The 19118-nt window shown below is 49.9% G+C and overlaps 1 protein-coding gene across 1 annotated transcript in view; it reads right to left on the bottom strand.

Annotated features, from left to right (window-relative positions):
- Positions 1-19118, bottom strand: part of Spg7 (SPG7 matrix AAA peptidase subunit, paraplegin) — a 44818-nt gene that overhangs the window by 5480 nt on the left and 20220 nt on the right. The window contains exons 4-12 of the mRNA XM_029480259.1: positions 16277-16463; positions 15320-15422; positions 13537-13662; positions 12952-13114; positions 12275-12448; positions 5215-5339; positions 3618-3720; positions 2365-2475; positions 835-950 (exon numbers count right to left, since the gene is read on the bottom strand). Coding sequence (XP_029336119.1) covers positions 835-950; positions 2365-2475; positions 3618-3720; positions 5215-5339; positions 12275-12448; positions 12952-13114; positions 13537-13662; positions 15320-15422; positions 16277-16463 — 1208 coding nt within the window. The remainder of the gene's footprint in view (positions 1-834; positions 951-2364; positions 2476-3617; positions 3721-5214; positions 5340-12274; positions 12449-12951; positions 13115-13536; positions 13663-15319; positions 15423-16276; positions 16464-19118) is intronic.

Genomic DNA, 19118 nt, shown 5'->3' with positions numbered 1-19118 from the left:
CTCTGTAGACCAGGCTGGCCTCGAACTTGGGAATCTGCCTGCCTCTGCCTCCCAAGTGCTGGGATTAAAGGCATGTGCCACCACTGCCTGGCTAAAATGAACTCTTGAGTATGGTATTTATTTGGATTTTTTTTTTTTTTTGAGACGTTATTTACTTTGCCACAGAGTTCATTACTGCCCAACATGCCTCATGCTGGGACTGGTCCCAAGATGAGAGACTGCTAACTATGCCATGGGAGGGCTATCCCAGGGACACACAAAGGGACTGTTCCATTCAGTCTACTTTAAACAGACAGACACCAACCAACATGGCCTTGCTCTTAGCTCTGTAAACAGCAGGGAACTGAGCAAAGGTGTTGGCTGTCTGCTACACTGTCTCATACTGAACCGCTGGGGTGGGAACAGCAGTGCCACAAAGCCCCTGCTACTTGCCAGAGATACTTAGGCCTCCCTAGCAGGAAGCCAGATGCCTCTCTTATCCCATAATCCTGAACTGCGCAGGGTGTGTGCAGTCCAAATCATTTCGGGAGACTATCTAAAACAACCACTTGCCTCTCTGCTCTGAGAGAAGCAAGTTCAGCTCTCCACCATGAGGCCCAAATGAGCAAGGACAGAGGCCTTGGACGTGGGACAATCTCCTCTCAGGCCTGCTAGCTGAGGCAGTGGCGTAGGACCTACTCCTAGCTCTGCATCTAGTTCTTGCGAGGGACCACCACAGCCATTCATGCTAAGTTGGTGGTCACATTTTCTCTCACACAGTACAAACGCACGTGGTATTCCCAAACCAGACGGGTAGGGCTGTGGAGCTCAGGCCTGCTGTTCACCACAACCTACCTTCATCACAGCCTCTGTGTGCTCCAGCAGCCAACCAACCAAGGCATGGCCAGACTCATGGAAGGCGACCACTCTCTGCTCCTCCTTGGAGAGGACATTACTCTTCTTAGCAGCGCCTGAGAGAAGCCAAGGAAACAGCAGGCTGGGCGCACCTTCCAGGTGCTCTGGCTTGGCACTTCTGTAGCTACATTCTCACCCTGGCACCACTCAACACTCAAATATAAGGGAACTAGAGCGAAGAATGGAGTGGAGGCTGACCTATTTCTCTGGAACCATCACTAATAGTTCTTTAGGAAGTCTTCAACTTCAGTGAGCCCCACCCACCCCACGAGTGGCACTGCCTTTGTCACTGACAGGATGAGGAGAGGTCCCTCTGCTGCCATGCTCTGCTTCTGTTACTGCTCCCACCTCAGGGGCAAGTCTGCTTAAACCCCCCTGCTCGTCTGCTCACTCACCACTCCAACCTTCTTTTTTTTTTTTCTGGGGTTGGAGTGGTGGGGGTGATTTTTAGACAGGGTTTCTCTGTGTAGTCCTGGCTGTCCTGAAACTCACTCTGCAGACCAGGCTGGCTTTGAACTCATAGAAATCCGCCTGCATCTGCTTACTGAGTGTTGGAATTAAAGGTGTGCACCACTACCACTTGGCCCAAAATTAGTTCCCATTCTGTGCATCTTGTGCTGTTGCTGCTGCTGTTGGTTTGTAACACAGGGTCTACCTATGCAGCCCAGGCCATCAAGTGCAACCAGACCTGACCCTGATTTAATGTTTAGGACACATGTCACAAGGTTTCCAAGGCTGGAACCCTGGAAGCAGCAAGTTTCTGAGGGAGGGGCAGACAGCTGCTGTTACTACTGATCTCTTCACGTCTGTCAGCAGAGTTAAGAATTGAGGCTGCCTGTTTCTTACTAAAAGACGGTTTTGTTCAGGCAAGGTGACATACTACTTTAATCCCAGCACTCAGAAGACAGAGGTAGGAGGGCCTTTGTGAGTTTAAGGCCATCATGGTCTACACAGCAAGTTCCAGGCCAACCAGGGCTACACAGAGACCCTGTCTCAAAAAAGCAAAGCAAAGCTTTTGGGTAAGCACCAACACAAAGCAACCTCATTCACTGGACATTATGAAACTCACAGAGATCCTCCTGCCTCTGCTTCCCGAGTGCTGGGATTAAAGGAGTGTGTACCATGCCTGCCTTTTTTACTCCAGGCTGGCCTGGTACTCAGTATGTACACATAGATGACTTTTGAACTCCTGATCTTCCACCTCCCAAATGATGGCATTACAAAAGCATGTGCTGGCATATCCTGGCCTTGACATGTTTTTAGAGTTGCCTGAGGAGCAGGTATGTTCTTAGGTAAGTTTCCACTACCTCAAATAGAGGGACGGTGACAATTCCCTTGCTACTTACCTCATTAGAATATTTCATTAATCCAAAACATCAGAGTCTGGGTCTAGTCTCACCTTCCCACCCCTAACCTGACTGGCAGAGATGACCTCTGAGCCCTAACGAAGGGTGTGTGTGGCCTTCATACCAGCAATGACGCGCTCCACAGCATACTCAAAGTTGAATGTGTGCACGGCCGTGTGCCCCTCGCGTGCAGCGTGCAGCGCGGCCTCGTTGCAGATGTTGGCGATGTCGGCGCCTGTCAACACAAACCACAGGCAGGGATGGGGAGTGCTGTTGGCTCTGCCCTGTCAGCATTAGGAAAAGGAGAGAGAAGGGAGGAGGGAGACTCAGCTTTTAATAAGAACAACAAAAAGGACGTGAGTCAGAAGAGGAGGCAGAGGCCTAGGACGCCATTACTGGGGAGGCTGAGGCAAGAGGACTGACTACATGTTCTCAGCAAGCAGAGTCCACACAAAGGGCTCTGTCTCCAAATAGCAAACAAAAGGACAAAAAGGAAAGGAGAAAGGAGGGAGAACAGAAGGAAAGAAGTGGGGGGAGGAGTTGAGGGAAGCTGCGGGTGCCCTGCAGCAAGCAGAGCAGAGAGCAGACGGCAGGCAGGCGTGTGGGAGGGCGGGCAGGCGGGCAGCACTGCCCCCTGAAGCTCTCGCAGAAGCAGCTCCAGCCCAGCAACGTCTCTGGACCTCGCAGTCCTTCCCAGCATGCTTCACCTAACAGCGCATGCATGTACCATAGGGCAGGCATGGAGGGCTCTCGAGTCCACAGAGCCCACTAACGACTGAAGGGTAATCACAAAGGACCGGTGGTGTGAGAGGGCTTTTGTTTTACTTTAGAGACAGGGTCTCACGCTATAGCCTAGGCGGCCCTCAAACTCACAGCAGTCCTTATGCCTCAGCCTCTCAAGTGCTTATGATTAAGGCACAGCCACCAGCCTGGCTTTAAGGGGAATTTTAAATGCACATTAACCTTTAAAATAAGGCTATAACGAAAGGAAGCCTGATTGTGACTTCTAACTGGAAATCACCTAGGGACTGCGGGGGTGGGGGGCTGGGGGGGTTAGGGGGCAGCCTGGTGGGTCAGTCTGAACTGGAAGATGTTCTCTGTAAACGCTACACAGAGAACACAGACTGTCTTACAAGGCTCTGATGACAGAGGCTCTAGGCCTGCCATGATGGCGACATCACAGCTGTTGCCTGAGGAGTCTGTGAGCCGCGGCTTCCGCCATCCAAGAGGAGGACGGCCCCTCTTTTCTGTCCCTCTGCTGCCTGCATTCACACTCCATCTCACCCAGGCCTGCACTGACTTGGCCTCAGGACAGGGACAGCACAGGGAGACAGAGGCTCTCCCTCACTAACATGTGTCCTAAGGTGGACGTCATACCACTGAATCCAGGTGTCAGCTCTGCCAGCCGCTGGGAGTAAAAACTGCTGGGCTGAGTCAACTTCAGGCCTTTCAGGTGCTGCTCGAAAATCTCCCGCCTCTCCTGCCACAAACGGGAAGACAGAGTTGAACGCAGACGTGCCTTACAGGACAGCTCCCACCTCCTACGAGCTCTGTGTGAGCCTTGCCATCCATGACGACGACACTGGCTTCACCAGGGTTGATATTCTCAGTTGTTACCCATGATCTGGAAACCGATTTAGAGAGCTCCAAGCAGCGATTTAAAGGTGAAGAGAGAATAAGCGAATAGAATGCAAGAGAGCATGCCACGCATGGTGAAGATGTCACCTCTCCAGTCACGCACTCGGGATCCTGACGCAAACTGTCTGACACTGTCAGGAGACAGTGCAGCTTTGCTCTTGTTGAGTGGCAAATTCTGGGGCTGCCCCATACACCTCTGTCCAGTGGCACACGGACCCTCTACCTACACCTTCAATCCCTGCTCTCAAGATGGTAATGAAGGCTCTTAAACCTCGGAGCAAACAGAAGCTTGTAAGGAAGAGGTTATCAGCCAGAAAATCCGGGTTCCCAGGGCTTTCATCAGCCAACACACTTCCAGGACAAAGTCAGGTGTAGTTACGAGAGGCAAGCTGGTCAGAGGCTGGAGAGTCACTCAGAAGACCCCAGCTTGGTTCCTCTGCTGCAGACGGTGGTTCACAACCAATTCTCACCCCAACTGCAGGGGATCTTCTTCTGACACTTGCACTAGGCACACACACAGGCAAACTCTTCTACACATAAAAATGAATAATTCAATCTAAGGGAGGGATGAAAATCCCAAGGTTTCCCACAAAGTTTTCAAGATGAAAGGAGGAGATGTCTCATCTTTTTTATTTTTCAAAACAGGGTTTCTCTGTAGAGCTCTGGCTGTCCTGGAACTCATTTTGTAGACCAGGCTGGAGATGCCTCATCTTGATTTGAAAGAATTTATTATGAAATTCAACTTAAGCTGGGCAGTGGTAGCACATGCCTTTGATCCTAGCATTTGGGAGGCAGAGGTAGGTGGATCTCTGGATAGCCAAGGCTAAACAGAGAAACCCTGTTTCAACAAACAAACAAACAAACAAAACAAAAACAAAAACAAAAAAACCCTCCTCAACTAGACCAGTGCAGTCAACTGCAAATATTCAAAGATGAAGATAGAACATACTAGGCAAAACTTAGCACACTGTGAAACTAGGAAAGAACAATGAGTAGGTACCAAGCAAGCCACACCCTCAGGGCCCTGGAATCCCAGCATTCAAGAGGCTGAAGCTGGAGGATCTTAAGTTCAAGGCCAGCCTGGGGTACACAGAAAGACTCTGTCTCACAATCAAAGCAAACAAACCCAACTCCAAAAGGACACTGGGCATAATGGCAGCCAGAAGGGCGTAGACACTTGGGCCCCGAGGGGCATAACAGTGTCACAGCCAGCCTAGGTCCTAGAGTAAAGAACCAGGACAGCTGTAACAGCAGAGCTTGCTGTCCCAAGCAGGGGAGGAAAGGTGTGGCCCAGGCCACGGAAACCTCCTGCCCCATCCATCCCAGCAGTTCTGACCTGGAGCGTGGGAAGATCAATGAAGACATGCCTGTCGAGCCGCCCAGGCCTCATCAGAGCATTGTCCAGAACGTCAGCTCGATTGGTGGATGCCAAGACGATGACATGGTCTGTGGTGCCCATTCCTGAGAGAACAGAGCAGATACAGTGGCCTTTGGAGTGCGGAATTCGACAATGGCTTTTCCTAGTGACTACCACCTTCAGGACACAGTGGGGGTGGGGGGTGGGGGGGAGTAAAGGCCCAGGGAAAAAGACACCACACTCCGTCTGGACAGACCGAAGAGGTGGAGACACTTTCACAACGGCTTCCAATCAAAGTCACGCCAAAACTGTAAAGTTGTTTGTTTTCTAACAACAGCACTTTCCCTTGGCCATATGTGGAGGCAGAACTGCCCAAAGTCTCCTAGAAGGGAATAGTAAATGTTCTTCCCAAGGAGCTATGGTTATTGCTGAGCGGCAGCCATCTTTCCTGTGTGGTATCTAACACTTGAATGTCTGGGTTTAGGTGTGATGTTTTTTATCTAAAATGTTGAAAATGGGGCTGGAGAGAGGACTCGGATTAAAAACAGTGCTCCTCTTGCAGAAGAGCCAGGTTTGGGTCCCAGCACACACATCAGGAGGCTCACAACCATCTTTAACCCTAGTTCCAGGGGATGTGATGCCTTCTGTTGACATCCATGGGCACTAGGCACACATGTAGTGCACACATATAAACCCACAGGCAAGATACTCATACATAAACAGTGGCTCAGGAACCACCCAGATCCTGGACTAGATGACTGAGGAAGAAAACAAAAACCACAAAACAACAAACCCAACAGCCACACAAAGTTTTGAGCCAGGCGTGGTGGCACACACCATCTTTACTCCCAGCTCCTGGGAAGCAGAGGCAGCAGGAGCTCTGTGAGTTCTAGGCCAGCCTGGTCTATACTGTATGGCAAGTTCCAGGACAGCCAAGACCCTTCCCCTCTCAAAAACAAACAAACAAACAAACAAACAAATAGACAGACAGACAGACAGACAGACAACCTCCAAACCCAGAAGGTTAAGAATGTAGTCAGTTGGAGGAATGTCTACCATGCCGGAAGCCCTCACTTCAGTCATTGCACGGCACAAACCAGGCGTGGTGGGTGGTGCACACCTGTAACACTGGCACTCTGGAGGCAGCATGAGCTGAAGTTCAAGGTAATCCTCAGGCGCACACGGAGTTCAAGACTAGCCTCGAATGCATGAGACTCTCAACTAAAGATAGGAAGGAAGAAGGGAGGGAGGGAGGGATAGAAAGAGGGCAGTCATAGTCTCCCTTTCACATTTCAAACTTGACAAACCATGACAACGACAATAATCCACTGAGCCTCAAGGACAGAGTAAGGCAGAGGGTCACCTTCCCAAAGCCAAGCAGACAACTAAAGACAATGTTGACTTTTTAAAAATGAGTTTAGACTGAAAGAGCCACCAGACGTGTCCTTCTGCCATGGCCCAAGGTCCCTCTGGACACCCGAGCCTTTGGTAGGGTGATGACACAGACAGCAGGAGCCGAGACGCTTCACAGAGTGTGGCGGCTAAGAGATGCACACCAAACACCCTGGCTGAAGACCTGCCTGGTTTCAGCTCAGGCTTCTTTTTCTTGTTTTAATGAGACACATTCTCAGTAGCTCTGGATGGCCTGAAACTTGCTGAATAGATGAAACTGGCCTTCAACTCAAGAGAGATCTGCCTGCCCTTGCACCTGAGAACTGGGATTACAGACATGCTCTACCACACCCAGCAACTCATGCTTTCTCACTGCCTTCTGTCCAGATGCCTTACAATTCTGAAATACAGAATAACATACACAATAATATAGGAACATACTGACAACATACAAAAGTGCACCAGATATATAGAAGTGCAGATATATAGAAGGCTGATGCAGGAGGATGGCAAGTTCAAGGCCATCCTGGGCAACCAGTCAGTTTGTCTCAAAATAAAACATAAACAAAGGAGCCAGGTATGACAGCACACATTTGCACCCCCATCACTTAGAGGGTGACGTAAGAGGACCAGAAGTTCAAAATCATCCTGAGTTACATAAGTGGTTCAAAGCCAGCCTAGACTATATGAGACCGTGTCTCAGACACATGAGCCAGGCATCATGATGCACACCTTCAACCTGCATTTTAGAGGCAGAGGCAGGTGGACCTCTGAGTTCCAGGCCAGGCAAGGCTACACAGTGAGACCTTGCCCCACAAACAAACAAAAAACCAAACAAGTAAATAAAACTAAACAAAAGAGATAAGACTGGGGCTGGAGAGAGCTCACTTAGGGGGGACAAACACCCACACTTGCTTTTGCAAGCCTGAGGCCTGAGCTTGAATTCTCAGAACTCCTGCAAGAGCCAGATGCACAACCCAAGCTCTCTAATCCCAGTACTGCCGTGGGAAGTCAGGGAGTGGAGGCAGAAGAATCCCCCAAAGCTCTCAAGCCATCTAAGCTGGCTGAAAGGTTTGTGTGGTGGATGGATGCAGAATATACCCAAGAGGTGGGTGGTTAGGAAATGCAGCAACACAGACATGGGGAATGGATCCCAGTAGTAAAGAGAAGCTGGCCATACCCTGACAACGTCGACATGGAGGAACAGAACATTTATTAACACATAGCAGCAATAAAGAGCCGTCCCCACACAGAGTGGAGGCTCACTCGGGTGCTCACGTTTAACCTTAGTCTGGGGTGGGGGAATGCCCATTAGCTGTGGCTACATGTGAACATGGCTCTTAGCCAGGCCAGTGTTGCTATCTGTCAGTAAGCTTCAAGCCTGGCATCACCCAGGCCTTGGCCCATAGTGACCCCACTTAAGGGTGCTTGCAGTCTCACAGGTCAGAGGACTCTTTGCTGGCAGGGTACAACAACAGCTGAGTCCTAGGCTGTGTCTCACAGTTACGAGGAAATGTATCCTTCCAGGGCACAGCCATGCAAAATATGCTCAGTGCTACCATGAAGATGCTGCCTAGATGCAATAAAAGCCATGATGGGGCTCCCCTTGAATTCACACAGATCCCTTGAGTGCTGAAATTAAAGACATGCACCACCACGACTGGCTACAAGTGTTCTTAGCTGCTGAGCCATCTCTCCAGCCTTTCTTCCTTTCAACTTTTGATACAACCCAGGATCTCGTGCACACAAGGCAAGAACTCTACACTGAGCCAGTCACCAAGTCCTGTTAGGATTTTCTTCATGCCCCACCCCCGATCGCACCCCCCACCCTCCATCTTGAAACAGGGTTTCATGATGTAACTCTGGCTAGCCTGGAACTTGCTATGTTGACCAGGCTGGCCTCAAACTCAGCGTTCCACCTGCCTCTGTCTCCCAAGTACTGGGATTAAAGGTGTGCGCCACCATGCCCGGCCCTGCTAGGATTTTGTAATGACTCTCATATGAAATCAACGTTTACACTGTTTGTTTCTAAAACATAAACCTTTGCACATGTGACAACAGACCAGAGCATGTTAAAGCCCTTTCTCCAAGGCACCTGTGGCCAGGTGACCTCGTGGTAAGCAGAGGGAAAGAGGTGCTGGCCTGAGGCTCGCTTATATAAGCTTACAGCCTGTGCTGGGCTGGGGCCTCCATGACTAGGTCTCTCAGCCCCTTGGTGAGTTTCCCACGGGCAGCACAACGTCCCCTCAACTCCATCCTCCGCACGCCAAAGAACAGAAACTGCTCTTCCTGCGGAGACGACAAAGACTAGTTTCAGGGCGTCTGAAGGAGCCAGCATACACAGCTGTGAGCGCACAAAGAGACTTGTTAGTGCTGGGCCAACGTGACAAGCAAAGGGTTCCTCAGCCAACTCTTGGGGACAAACAGCTATTTTTATAGTAGTTCAGAGAAATCCAGCTCAGAAAACGTTCTGCTTTCTAGCGGACTCAAGACTCTTGAGAAAGGTGGCCCTGTCTTTAACTGTGTAAGGTAACAAACCTGTTGGCAGATTTTCAGTGTAACTGGTTGAGTATTAACGTTATGAAATCCATCGAAGCCCTTATTTAAATAAAATATCTCTTTGAGGTTCGGGGCAGGGGGCGGAAGAGCCACAGGAGAAGGTTCACTGGAGCCTCCTTCACGCCAAGGACGCCTGGCCAGTGTTCTGAGGGACGAAGGACACATGTTCAGTTTCACTGCACTAATCACAGAGCCGTAGCTGAGACAAGAAAGACCTCCATGCCAGGTCCCTGGGCTGGGTCCTCAGGATCCCTGAGTTTCCAGCAGCCCTCTGCTCTTCACAGGGACTTGACCCAGGTCTCCAAGGCATTTAATGCTCTGGAAACCTGACACTGAGCACTTCTGCGGTATGCGAAGCAGCTGTTGGGGTCTCTGTTGCTTGCCCGCCCTGTGGGCTCTGAATCAAAATGCTGATAGACAACTGGACAACAAAAGGGACAGAAACTAGGAGGGCTATGGGACAGCTCGAGCCTGCCCCCTTCCTCGTGGCCTCTCAGCCATGCACTCCGCTTCCTCATCGCTATCAGACCCATCCCTTGCTTATGGTAAACCTGTAGCAACTTCACAGTTCATGAAATAATGTGCACCAGCCCATCTGATAACACAAGAGCTAGGAGGTGAACTCTTCTATGCGTTGTGTGAGAGTAGCATACACTTACCCATGTGCATGTGTGCAAGTGTGTGCCGATGTATGAAGGACATCACGTGTCCTCCCACTCTCCACCTCTGTCCACCTCGAAGGACATGGTGTTTTGTATGCACTGCCTTGAAGGCCGCCATGTTAATGCTTCACCTGGCCTTAAGGACGCATCCCAGGTCTGGGCAGCGCTGGTAAACACCTTTTAACTCCAGCATTCAGGAGGCAGAGGCAGGCAAGTCCCTGGGAGTTGTAGGTCAGCCTGGTCTGTGTATCAAGTTCTAGGCCAGCTAGGGTTACACAGTGAGGCCTTGTCTCAAAACTAAAAGAAAAACCATAAACTGGGCATGGTAGCTCATGCTTTCAATCCCAGCACTCAAAGGCACAGGCAGGTGGAGCTCTGAGTTCAAGGCCATTCTGGTCTACAGAATGAATCCCAGGACAGCCAGGGCTACACAGAGATACCATGTCTCAAAAAAACCCCAAACTAGCAAACAAACAAACAAACAAAAACAAAACCATGAGGTTATAATTGGCAAATTTATTTTTAACTACAAAAATGTTCACAACAAATAAAATCAAACACAGAGAGAGGGAAAGAGAAAGGGATGGAGGGAGGGAGGGGGAGAGAGAGAGGGAGAGAGAGAGGGGGAGAAAGAGAGGGAGAAAGAGGGAAAAGGAGAGAGAAGGAAAAGAGGAGAGAGAGAGAGATGGTTCAGCTGGTAAATGCCCTTAGGCCAAGCCTGATGGTTTGAGTTTAACCCCCAAGACCCATACACTAAAGGGAGACCCAACTCCTTAAGAGTGGCCTTCTGACCACATGCCCATCATGGCATGTGCCCCTTTCCACACACAAATAAACCATATTAATCTAATTCTCAAAAACATCTTTTAAGGAATGAGTCTTCTAGAAATAGCTCAAGATAAAGTTCCCATCTCTCCCACTGGGCTTCTCCATTACAAAGAAAAGCAACACCACTGAGGTCTCCTTCAGAGCGTCTCACTTGGCCCCTCTAAAATACAAGAATCTCGACACTGTGCTCAATGCCCCCTCCAAGGGCAGAGAGACACACAACAGAGAAACTGAGGGACCACAGCCTGGAGGCCTCACTGCCAGCTGTCTACACTCAGTCCCAGCTTCCTTCTGAGCAGACCAGCCTACTGAACGTCACTGCAGATGAAGACAGAGCTGACCACGTGTGAGCCTTGGATTTACTTCCCAGTACAGAAAAGGAAAAGAGAGAGAAGCTGAATCCCTTACCCTTACTTATCTTACGTGCATGAAAGCTCTGCCTGCAATTATGTCATGTGTGTCTCCTGTGTGCCTGGGACCCACTGGTTACAAGGGCATCGGATGCCACAGAACTGGAGTCATGGATGCTTGTGAGCCATCGTGTAGATGCTGGAAACCAAGCCCAGGCCCTCTGTAAGGACAACAAGTGCTCTTAGCCACTGAGCCACCTCCAGCTCCCAAGGCTGATGGGTTTTGTTCCGTTTTGTTTCTGATGTGTTTGATTTAACCCTGGCTGTCCTGGAACTCACTCTGTAGACCAGGCTGGTATCAAACTCAGATTTGCCTGCCTCTCCTTCCCTAGTGCTGGGCTTAGAGGCCTGCACCACCACCACCATCGGGCTAAGCAGACTTTCTTTCTTTTTTCGTTTTTCAAGACAGGGTTTCTCTGTGCAGCCCTGGCTGTCCTGGAACTTACTCTGTAGACCAGGCTGGCCTTGAACTCAGAAATTCACCTGCCTCTGCCTCCCAAGTGCTGGGATTAAAGGCGTGTGCCACCACTGCCTGGCTAAGCAGACTTTCTTTTTTTTTTTTTTTTTTTTTTTTAAGATTTATTTATTTATTATATATAAGTACACTGCAGCTGTCTTCAGACACTCCAGAAGAGGGCGCCAGATCTCGTTACGGATGGTTGTGAGCCACCATGTGGTTGCTGGGATTTGAACTCTGGACCTTTGGAAGAGCAGTCGGGTGCTCTTACCCACTGAGCCATCTCACCAGCCCAAAGCAGACTTTCTTTTTTTTTTTTTCTGCTTGTGGACGTTGTACATCGTGGTGCGGAGCCTAGTGCGCACCACGATGTACAACGTCCACAAGCAGGCACTCACTTTGTAGACCAGGCTGGCCTCGAACTCAGAAATCCGCCTGCCTCTGCCTCCCGAGTGCTGGGATTAAAGGCGTGCGCCACCACGCCCGGCTGATAGATAATTCTTAAGGTGACTTGCTATTAGATCTTAACATCTAGATTATTCTCTGTGTAATGTCCTCATGAAGGCAGGAGTGGACAGCAATACACAATAGTGACTGAGGAAAAATAATACTCCTACCAGTGATGCCCTAGGAGCTAGAAGAGAAACCGTGACCTGATCCGTCCCTCTGACGAGGGTGAGAGTCTCTTCCTGTGCACACACAGTACACAGTGGCGCATGCTGAGCACTGACCGTCCATCTCAACCAGGAGCTGGTTGAGGGTCTGCTCCTCTTCCGTGTTGGAGAACCCAGACATGGAGGTGGAGCGCTTCTTTCCCACAGCATCGATCTCATCAATGTACACTATGCAAGGGGCCCTGGCTCGCGCCTCCTTGAAGAGGCTTCGCACTCGGGCAGCTCCCAGGCCTGCGGGAACACAGTGTCAAAAGATAGACAGATAAAGGAAATTAAAACCTATTTTTGGGTTACAGCCAGGCAAAATCTTCCACTAAAGTTGACTATATCTAAATGACTACTCTCTCAGATGAACCAGAAGTAGCCGGCATCTTGCCATCCTAGTTACCCAAGCCACAAGTGAAAGGGGAATCAAGGCATATAACCACCATGTTGATGTGGGCCAACGCTTATTCTGTGGTTTAAGACAGGTTTTTCTGTGTAGCCCTGGCTGTCCTGGAACTCACTCTGTAAACCAGGCTGGCCTTGAACTTGGAGATCTGCTTGTTTCTGTCTCCCAAGTGCTGGGTTAAAGGCGTGCGCCACCACTACTCTGCCTGGCCCAAAGCTTATTTTAACTTGGGCTGTCTGTCCTTCTCTGTTCCACTCAGCTCCTCTTGTTAGGGAGGGCTATATGGAAAGCCATCCCAGGCACTAGGCCAGCGAACCTGCCCACACATTCAGCCCATACCTACCTCCAATCACCTCCACAAATTCTGGGCCAGCCATTGCTAAAAAGGGCACCTGAGCCTCCGTGGCTACTGCCTTGGCCAACAGCGTCTTCCCACAGCCAGGGGGCCCCAGCAACAGGGCACCCTTTGGAACCTTGGCACCGAGCTGAAGGAAACGCTCTGGGCTCTAGGCAGGAATAGACATGCGACACTAAGGACTCAGCATTTAACGGAGAATGTTTAAGTGACTTACATGAAGAGTAGCCTATGATAGTCATGAACCAGCTATAGTTTCAGTGCGTCCAGAAAAAAGCAAAAAGCTTCATATGGCCACAGCTCCAAAAGAAAAGATGGTCCAATTGAAGTGGGCTTGACACTCTTCTCTTCTGATGGACGGACAGCTGTATCCTGGCACTGTTGATTTCCCAGGTACAGACACATACTTACAGTACCCATGAGAGGACAAAGTCACCCTTAGCCCATTCCATCCCACCCATAGGATTCCAGTCTCACAGTCAAAGTGTCTGCTCACCACAGCCTTCCTCCTTGGAGAGAAGACACGTCACCAGCACTCACCTCTCACTGGCGGAACGTACAAGTCTCACTCACCTTCAGATAGTCCACAAATTCTCGGACTTCCAGCTTGGCTTCATGCATTCCTGCTACATCTTGGAAGCTGACTCCTTTCCCTGTCTTCCCGTCCACAATGGTGAAACGTGCCATCTTAAGCTGATTCTGTGCAGAAAGAGTCAGGGAACGAAGCTCTGCATCCCTAGCAAACAGGGAAGCTGCTACCTGCCTGACCTGACACAAACCCCTACATCCATCCTGGGTACAACCGCTTCCTCTCACAGTCCAGGAGGACCAGCCTACAAGCCTACTCCCTCAGTTAGGATGCAGATCACAGACAGCTTCAAACACACAGGGGAAATCTTTGGTTTGTGTTGTTTATATTAGGAGGAAAGTCACGCAGCGATTTCTCTTTTATAAAATTCGAGCTGGAGAGATGGGTGGGTCAGTGGTTAAGGGCACTTGGTTTTCTTACAGAAGACTAGGTCACTTACTAACTAGGTCACTTACTAGCACCCACATAGAGACAGTTTTCTCATAGACGCTTGTCTTCCAGATGAATTCCAGGAGATATGACACTCTCTTTTGGCCTCTGTGGGCGCTGCATGCATGGGGTAACCATACATGCAGGCAAAACACTCACACACATAAAGTAAACTTCAAAAAGATAAATGAATAAAGACAAACTCTCGCCGGGCGTGGTGGCTCATGCCTTTAATCCTAGCAGGCAAGTAGACTTCTCTAAGTTCCTTCTAGCCTGGTCTATACAGAGTTCCAGGCCACCAGGGCAGCATAGTGAGATCTTGCCTTGAGAGAGAGGGAGAGAGAAGGAAAACACAAACCTCTCGTGGGGTAAGGAGCACAGCCCCGTGGCAGAGCATCCACCCAGCATGTACAAGGCAGCAGGGTTAATTACCAACACCACCCAAGAAGGGAAAGTATTCTTAGCTACGGAGACAGAAATATGCTTACACTCTGTGAAAACCCAGGCACTCCCGGGTGGGAAGGAACCTCCTAAGCCCCAGCCCAGGCCTGAGACATGGAGAAGCCCTGGGGTGAAAAGTACACTTTCTAAGATACAGCCCGAGGAGGAAGGGAGTTTTCCTATGTAATGGCTATACTTTAAGCAAAAAAAAAAAACAAAAAAAAACTTTTTTTTTTTTTTTTTTGGTTTTTTCGAGACAGGGTTTCTCTGTGTAGCCCTGCCTATCCTGGAACTCACTCTGTAGACCAGGCCTGCCTCTGCCTCTCAAGTGCTGGGATTAAAGGCACGCACCATCACTACCCGGCTCTTTAAGCAAATTTTAATGTTTCTCTTATTGGCTAATAAGAGAAACTAAGGAGAGAGAGAGGAAGAAAAAAAACAACCCAGCCCCACCTCCCAGCTCATCAGAGACACAGGACACAGTTCCCTATGCAGAGCGGGCTCAGTGGCCCCCATGTCACAAAGTGTAACACTGGCTATCCCACTCTCAGTCAGCCGAGCACGAGAGACAGCTGGTGGTCACGGCAGCCCCACCTCCCAGCTCATCAGAGCCACAGAACACAGCTCCCTATGCAGAGCGGGCTCAGTGGCCCCCATGTCAGAAAGTGTAACACTGCTTATCCCACTCTCCAGTCAGCCGAGCACGAGAGACAGCTGGTGGTCACGGCTTCTATCTAGCCACTGTAAAAAGCTCATTTTCCCCAGTTGGAAGTGGCACACGGCTTTAATCCCACTACTCTGGAAGCAGAGATAGGAGGATCTGCGTCTGAGGCACCCTGGGGACTTTCCATGGACTCTCGGGAAGGATTCAAGCTCTTACGCCAACACACAACTTACAAAAGCACTGAATCCGCCTTCCCTTCCGGTCATCCCCGCCAGTCTGAAAACATACCACAGGATGGCCAAGCCCACGGCTGTCATCCCCAGGGCGTAGAGGGCACTGGGTAAAAAGAAAAGGCAGTTATGGGATTGGAAGTCATTGTCAGGTAACTGATGGATCAGAGCCTTAGCAACCAGGACCTCTGGGTCTGAGGCCAAGGCAGAAAGCAGACATGCTTCCCTGTCCCACTGTGACTGACTTTCCTCTCCACACAGGTTGTCAAGTGTTTAGTTGAATGTACATTCTATTCTGCTATGTGACAATGCCCAACAAAGCAGGTTCTCCTATGGCCAACAGATCATATTTTGCCATTTCAACTGGTAAACCAAAAACAAAAAAGACATGACAGAATTAAGTTCTATAAAGAGGAGGACCACTGTGCCCTGGAACTGTGCCCTGCCCTGTACCTCCCTGTCACCTAACAATAAAGCAGACAGCCTCAGGGTGGGAGGTCTCAGCATCTGGGCTGTGCAGATTAGAGGAAGTCATTTTCAAAAGCATGCTTGCTAGATACTGGATCGCCACATCTCAGGTCATAAACCCACAGTAAACTCGCTTTAGACACAGGATTCCATCTTTGTTGCTTTAGTAACACCTATAGGTTTCGTGGACTCACACTATACCAAACAGTGTTAAGATGCCTCCGAAAGAATTTCTATTTACTATCAGCCTTTCTATCCCTTCTGTTCTGTTTTCCTCTGTAGAAAACAGCATCCCTAGTGTGCTTAGTTAAGAACTCCCACCAACAGCTAAAGACAGTACAAGTTCCACATCCCTGCACTCTCACACTGCCAGAAACTTCCCTGGGGACACAGTCAACCATCAGCGAGGGCAGCTCAAGACGTAATCTGGTCAGTGTGTCTCACTGCAAAGTCAAGCTGGGTCAGGTCAAGTCCAAGGAACAACTAACATACTTCCCAAAGAATCCTGTCCGCTTGTAGGACACGGGAATCCTGTCCTTGCTCTCAATGTTCAGTTCATCTTCGGCTGCTCGAAGCTTCTCTTCAAATTTGTCGATGTTTGCAACCTGCATCCGATACATCAGGGCCAGCCGCTGAGGGCCAAAAGGAGAGTGGGCAGAGAGAGGGTGACAGGTCAGCACTCAGCACTGGCACACTACGTGACAACAGTGGTCCAAAGAGGACATTTGGTAGACTGGACTTCCATGGCTAACAAGTTCTGTTCCTCAGGTACAGCCTAACCTCAGGAGATGCCTTTTCTGAGGGAAATGCTTTGCACTAAGTAACCCTTTGCCCTGCCACACGCGACTCCCCACAGGGACAGGCACCTGCAGAAGACAGGCCAATCTAGGTCACCAGTCTCAGGTTTCACTGTTTTTGTTTTGTTTTGTGATACAATAATCTGCTTGTGTAACCCAAGAGTGGCCTTGGATTCAAAATCCCCCTGAATGAACCACCCTGCCGCCGTTTCCAGTTTCTCTGTGTAGCCCTGGCTGGCCTGGAACTCACTCTGTAGACCAGGCTGGCCTCGAACTCAGAAATCCGCCTGCCTCTGCCTCTCAAGTGCTGAGATTAAAGGCGTGGCCACCACGCCTGGTGAGAGCGCAAGTTCTAATGCTCTTCCGGACTTGACTTGAGCCAACAACTGGTGATGGGTGCCAGCCCTATGGCCGCAGAGAAGTCTTCACACTGCCATGCTCAGGGTGAACTGGTGCAGGCGCCAGCCAGGAGGCAGTTACGTATCTCAGCCGCCGTTTGCCTTGCCTCCCTCTGCCCGGTAGATGAGCACGGGGCAGTCATACTTTCAGGATTCCCTTACTGACCCTAGATGTTTGACCTGGCTTTCCCCAAATGTCGAGCCATTCTAACACCCACACAAGGGCTGAACTGACGCTCTTAACTACGCCAGACTCAAGAACAAAGTGTCTCTATCCAAACCCTAATTATCCATCTGCAGTGCTCTTGGACCCCTGGGCCTGTCTCCCCCAGGCCCCCAGCAAAGCAGAGCGCTCTGTGCACCTCTGCTCAACCTTGGAGGAGGTGCTTCTCTCGCTGTTCCTTCATCTCTGTGGCTACTGGATTCAGCTCGTGTGACTGTGTGTGCTGATCCCATGTCCCCAATTCTTCTAAATTATCAGCACAGAGTGACCGACCAGATGACATTCACGCCACCCACATGCAGGTAAGAAGAATCACAAGTTGTTCTTTTGGGGTACAGAACATGTCTGTTGAAAGAAAATACACTATGCTGGAAGAACAGGCTCATTCCAGTCAGTAGATACTGCCTGTGTCTGCAGTGTGGTGTGGCTACATGAGCATGTAAGACCGGGGTGACCTCTCAGTACATTCTCCTGCACCCAACCTCAAATAAAACATGAGTAGGAGATAAAAGAAAAAAAATCCAGGGTCCACTGGCTAAGTGTGATAGCACATAGCTTTAGTGTCAGAACTTGGGAGGCAGAGACAGCCTATTTTACATAGAAAGGTTCAGGCCAGCCAGAGATACAAATATTTAAGGCCCTGGCTTTAAAAAACAAAAGCTAAACAAAAAACAGAGTCCTAGTGAATCCTATACTCAAATAGTTTCAAGGCTCACTCAGAAATAACCAGGAAAGATGGACAAGAATCCTATCTTTTATTGTATTTGAGACAACAGCTTTGCAAGTGGGCTTTCAGGACTTAGTAATGGTTATGGCACTGGGGGGAGACATAAGAGGCTCACTCACTCTAGGAACATAAACAGAGTATGGTGAGACTCACCTTCACTTTGGCTGTCCTCTGAAGTCACTCTCCACAGCTTCAACTGACTACTCCCACCCTGGGGGGTGGGGCACTTCCTGCCAGATCTGAATCCTTCCCCTATCCCATACTCCTCCAGGGCTCACAGCCTGCTATGAGCACAACCCCTAACTGCCTTACTGTTCTGAGTTCTAGCCCCTCCCCAGTGTGTGTGTGTGTCCCTCATAGCCCTCAAAGGGCAGAGCTGACTGTGGGGTCAGCAGGCCTCAGACTGACAGCTCATCATCTATTTTGCATCCATCCCTACTGACCATCCCCTTAAGAACTATGTCTCAAACTGCTTACAGCAGCTCCTTGCCACCTCAGCTCTCCCAGACCCTCGGGACGTGAGACAAAGCTCCTTCCTTCTGACTTCCCTGCCAGCCCTGCACATGCCCAGATTAGCCCAGCACCACTTCAGGGCTGCAGTGGTCTCATTTCCTTACCCCAAATATCAGGCAGCTACTGTTTGGAATCAATCCTCACTTATTTCCATCTCTCCCACGCTGAGCCGCCATCAGAGCTGTCTTTCCTGCCAGGCAATCCTCTGACTACCTTCCTGAAGGCCCAGCTTAACAGGCACAGCCCAGCCTGCCGTAAGCCCTGCTCTGTACACATCCTATTCAAGACAACCAGACAAGCCCACCTTGAAGGGCTGATTGAAAAGGGGACACTTGCTGGGCAGTGGTGGCACACACCTTTAATCCCAGCACTTGGGAGGCAGAGGCAGGCAGTTTTTTAGTTCGAGGCCAGTCTGGTCTACACAGTGAGTTACAGGACAGCAAGGGCTACATAGAGAAACCCTGTCTCAAAAACAAAACAAAACAAAACAAAAAATACCCAAAAAACAAAAAGAAGGAGGAGGAGGAGGAGGAAGAAGATGAGGAGGAAGAGGAGGAGGAGGAGGAGGAGGAGGAGGAGAAGAAGGAGAAGGAGAAGGAGAAGGAGAAGGAGAAGGAGAAGGAGAAGAAGAAGAAGAAGAAGAAGAAGAAGAAGAAGAAGAAGAAGAAGAAGAAGA

The sequence above is a fragment of the Mus caroli genome, chromosome 8 (genome assembly GCF_900094665.2).
Source record: "Mus caroli chromosome 8, CAROLI_EIJ_v1.1, whole genome shotgun sequence".
NCBI classification, from domain to species: domain Eukaryota; kingdom Metazoa; phylum Chordata; class Mammalia; order Rodentia; family Muridae; genus Mus; species Mus caroli.
The sequence above is the reverse complement of the archived record's forward strand: the minus strand, read 5'-3'. Positions and strand labels throughout refer to the sequence as shown.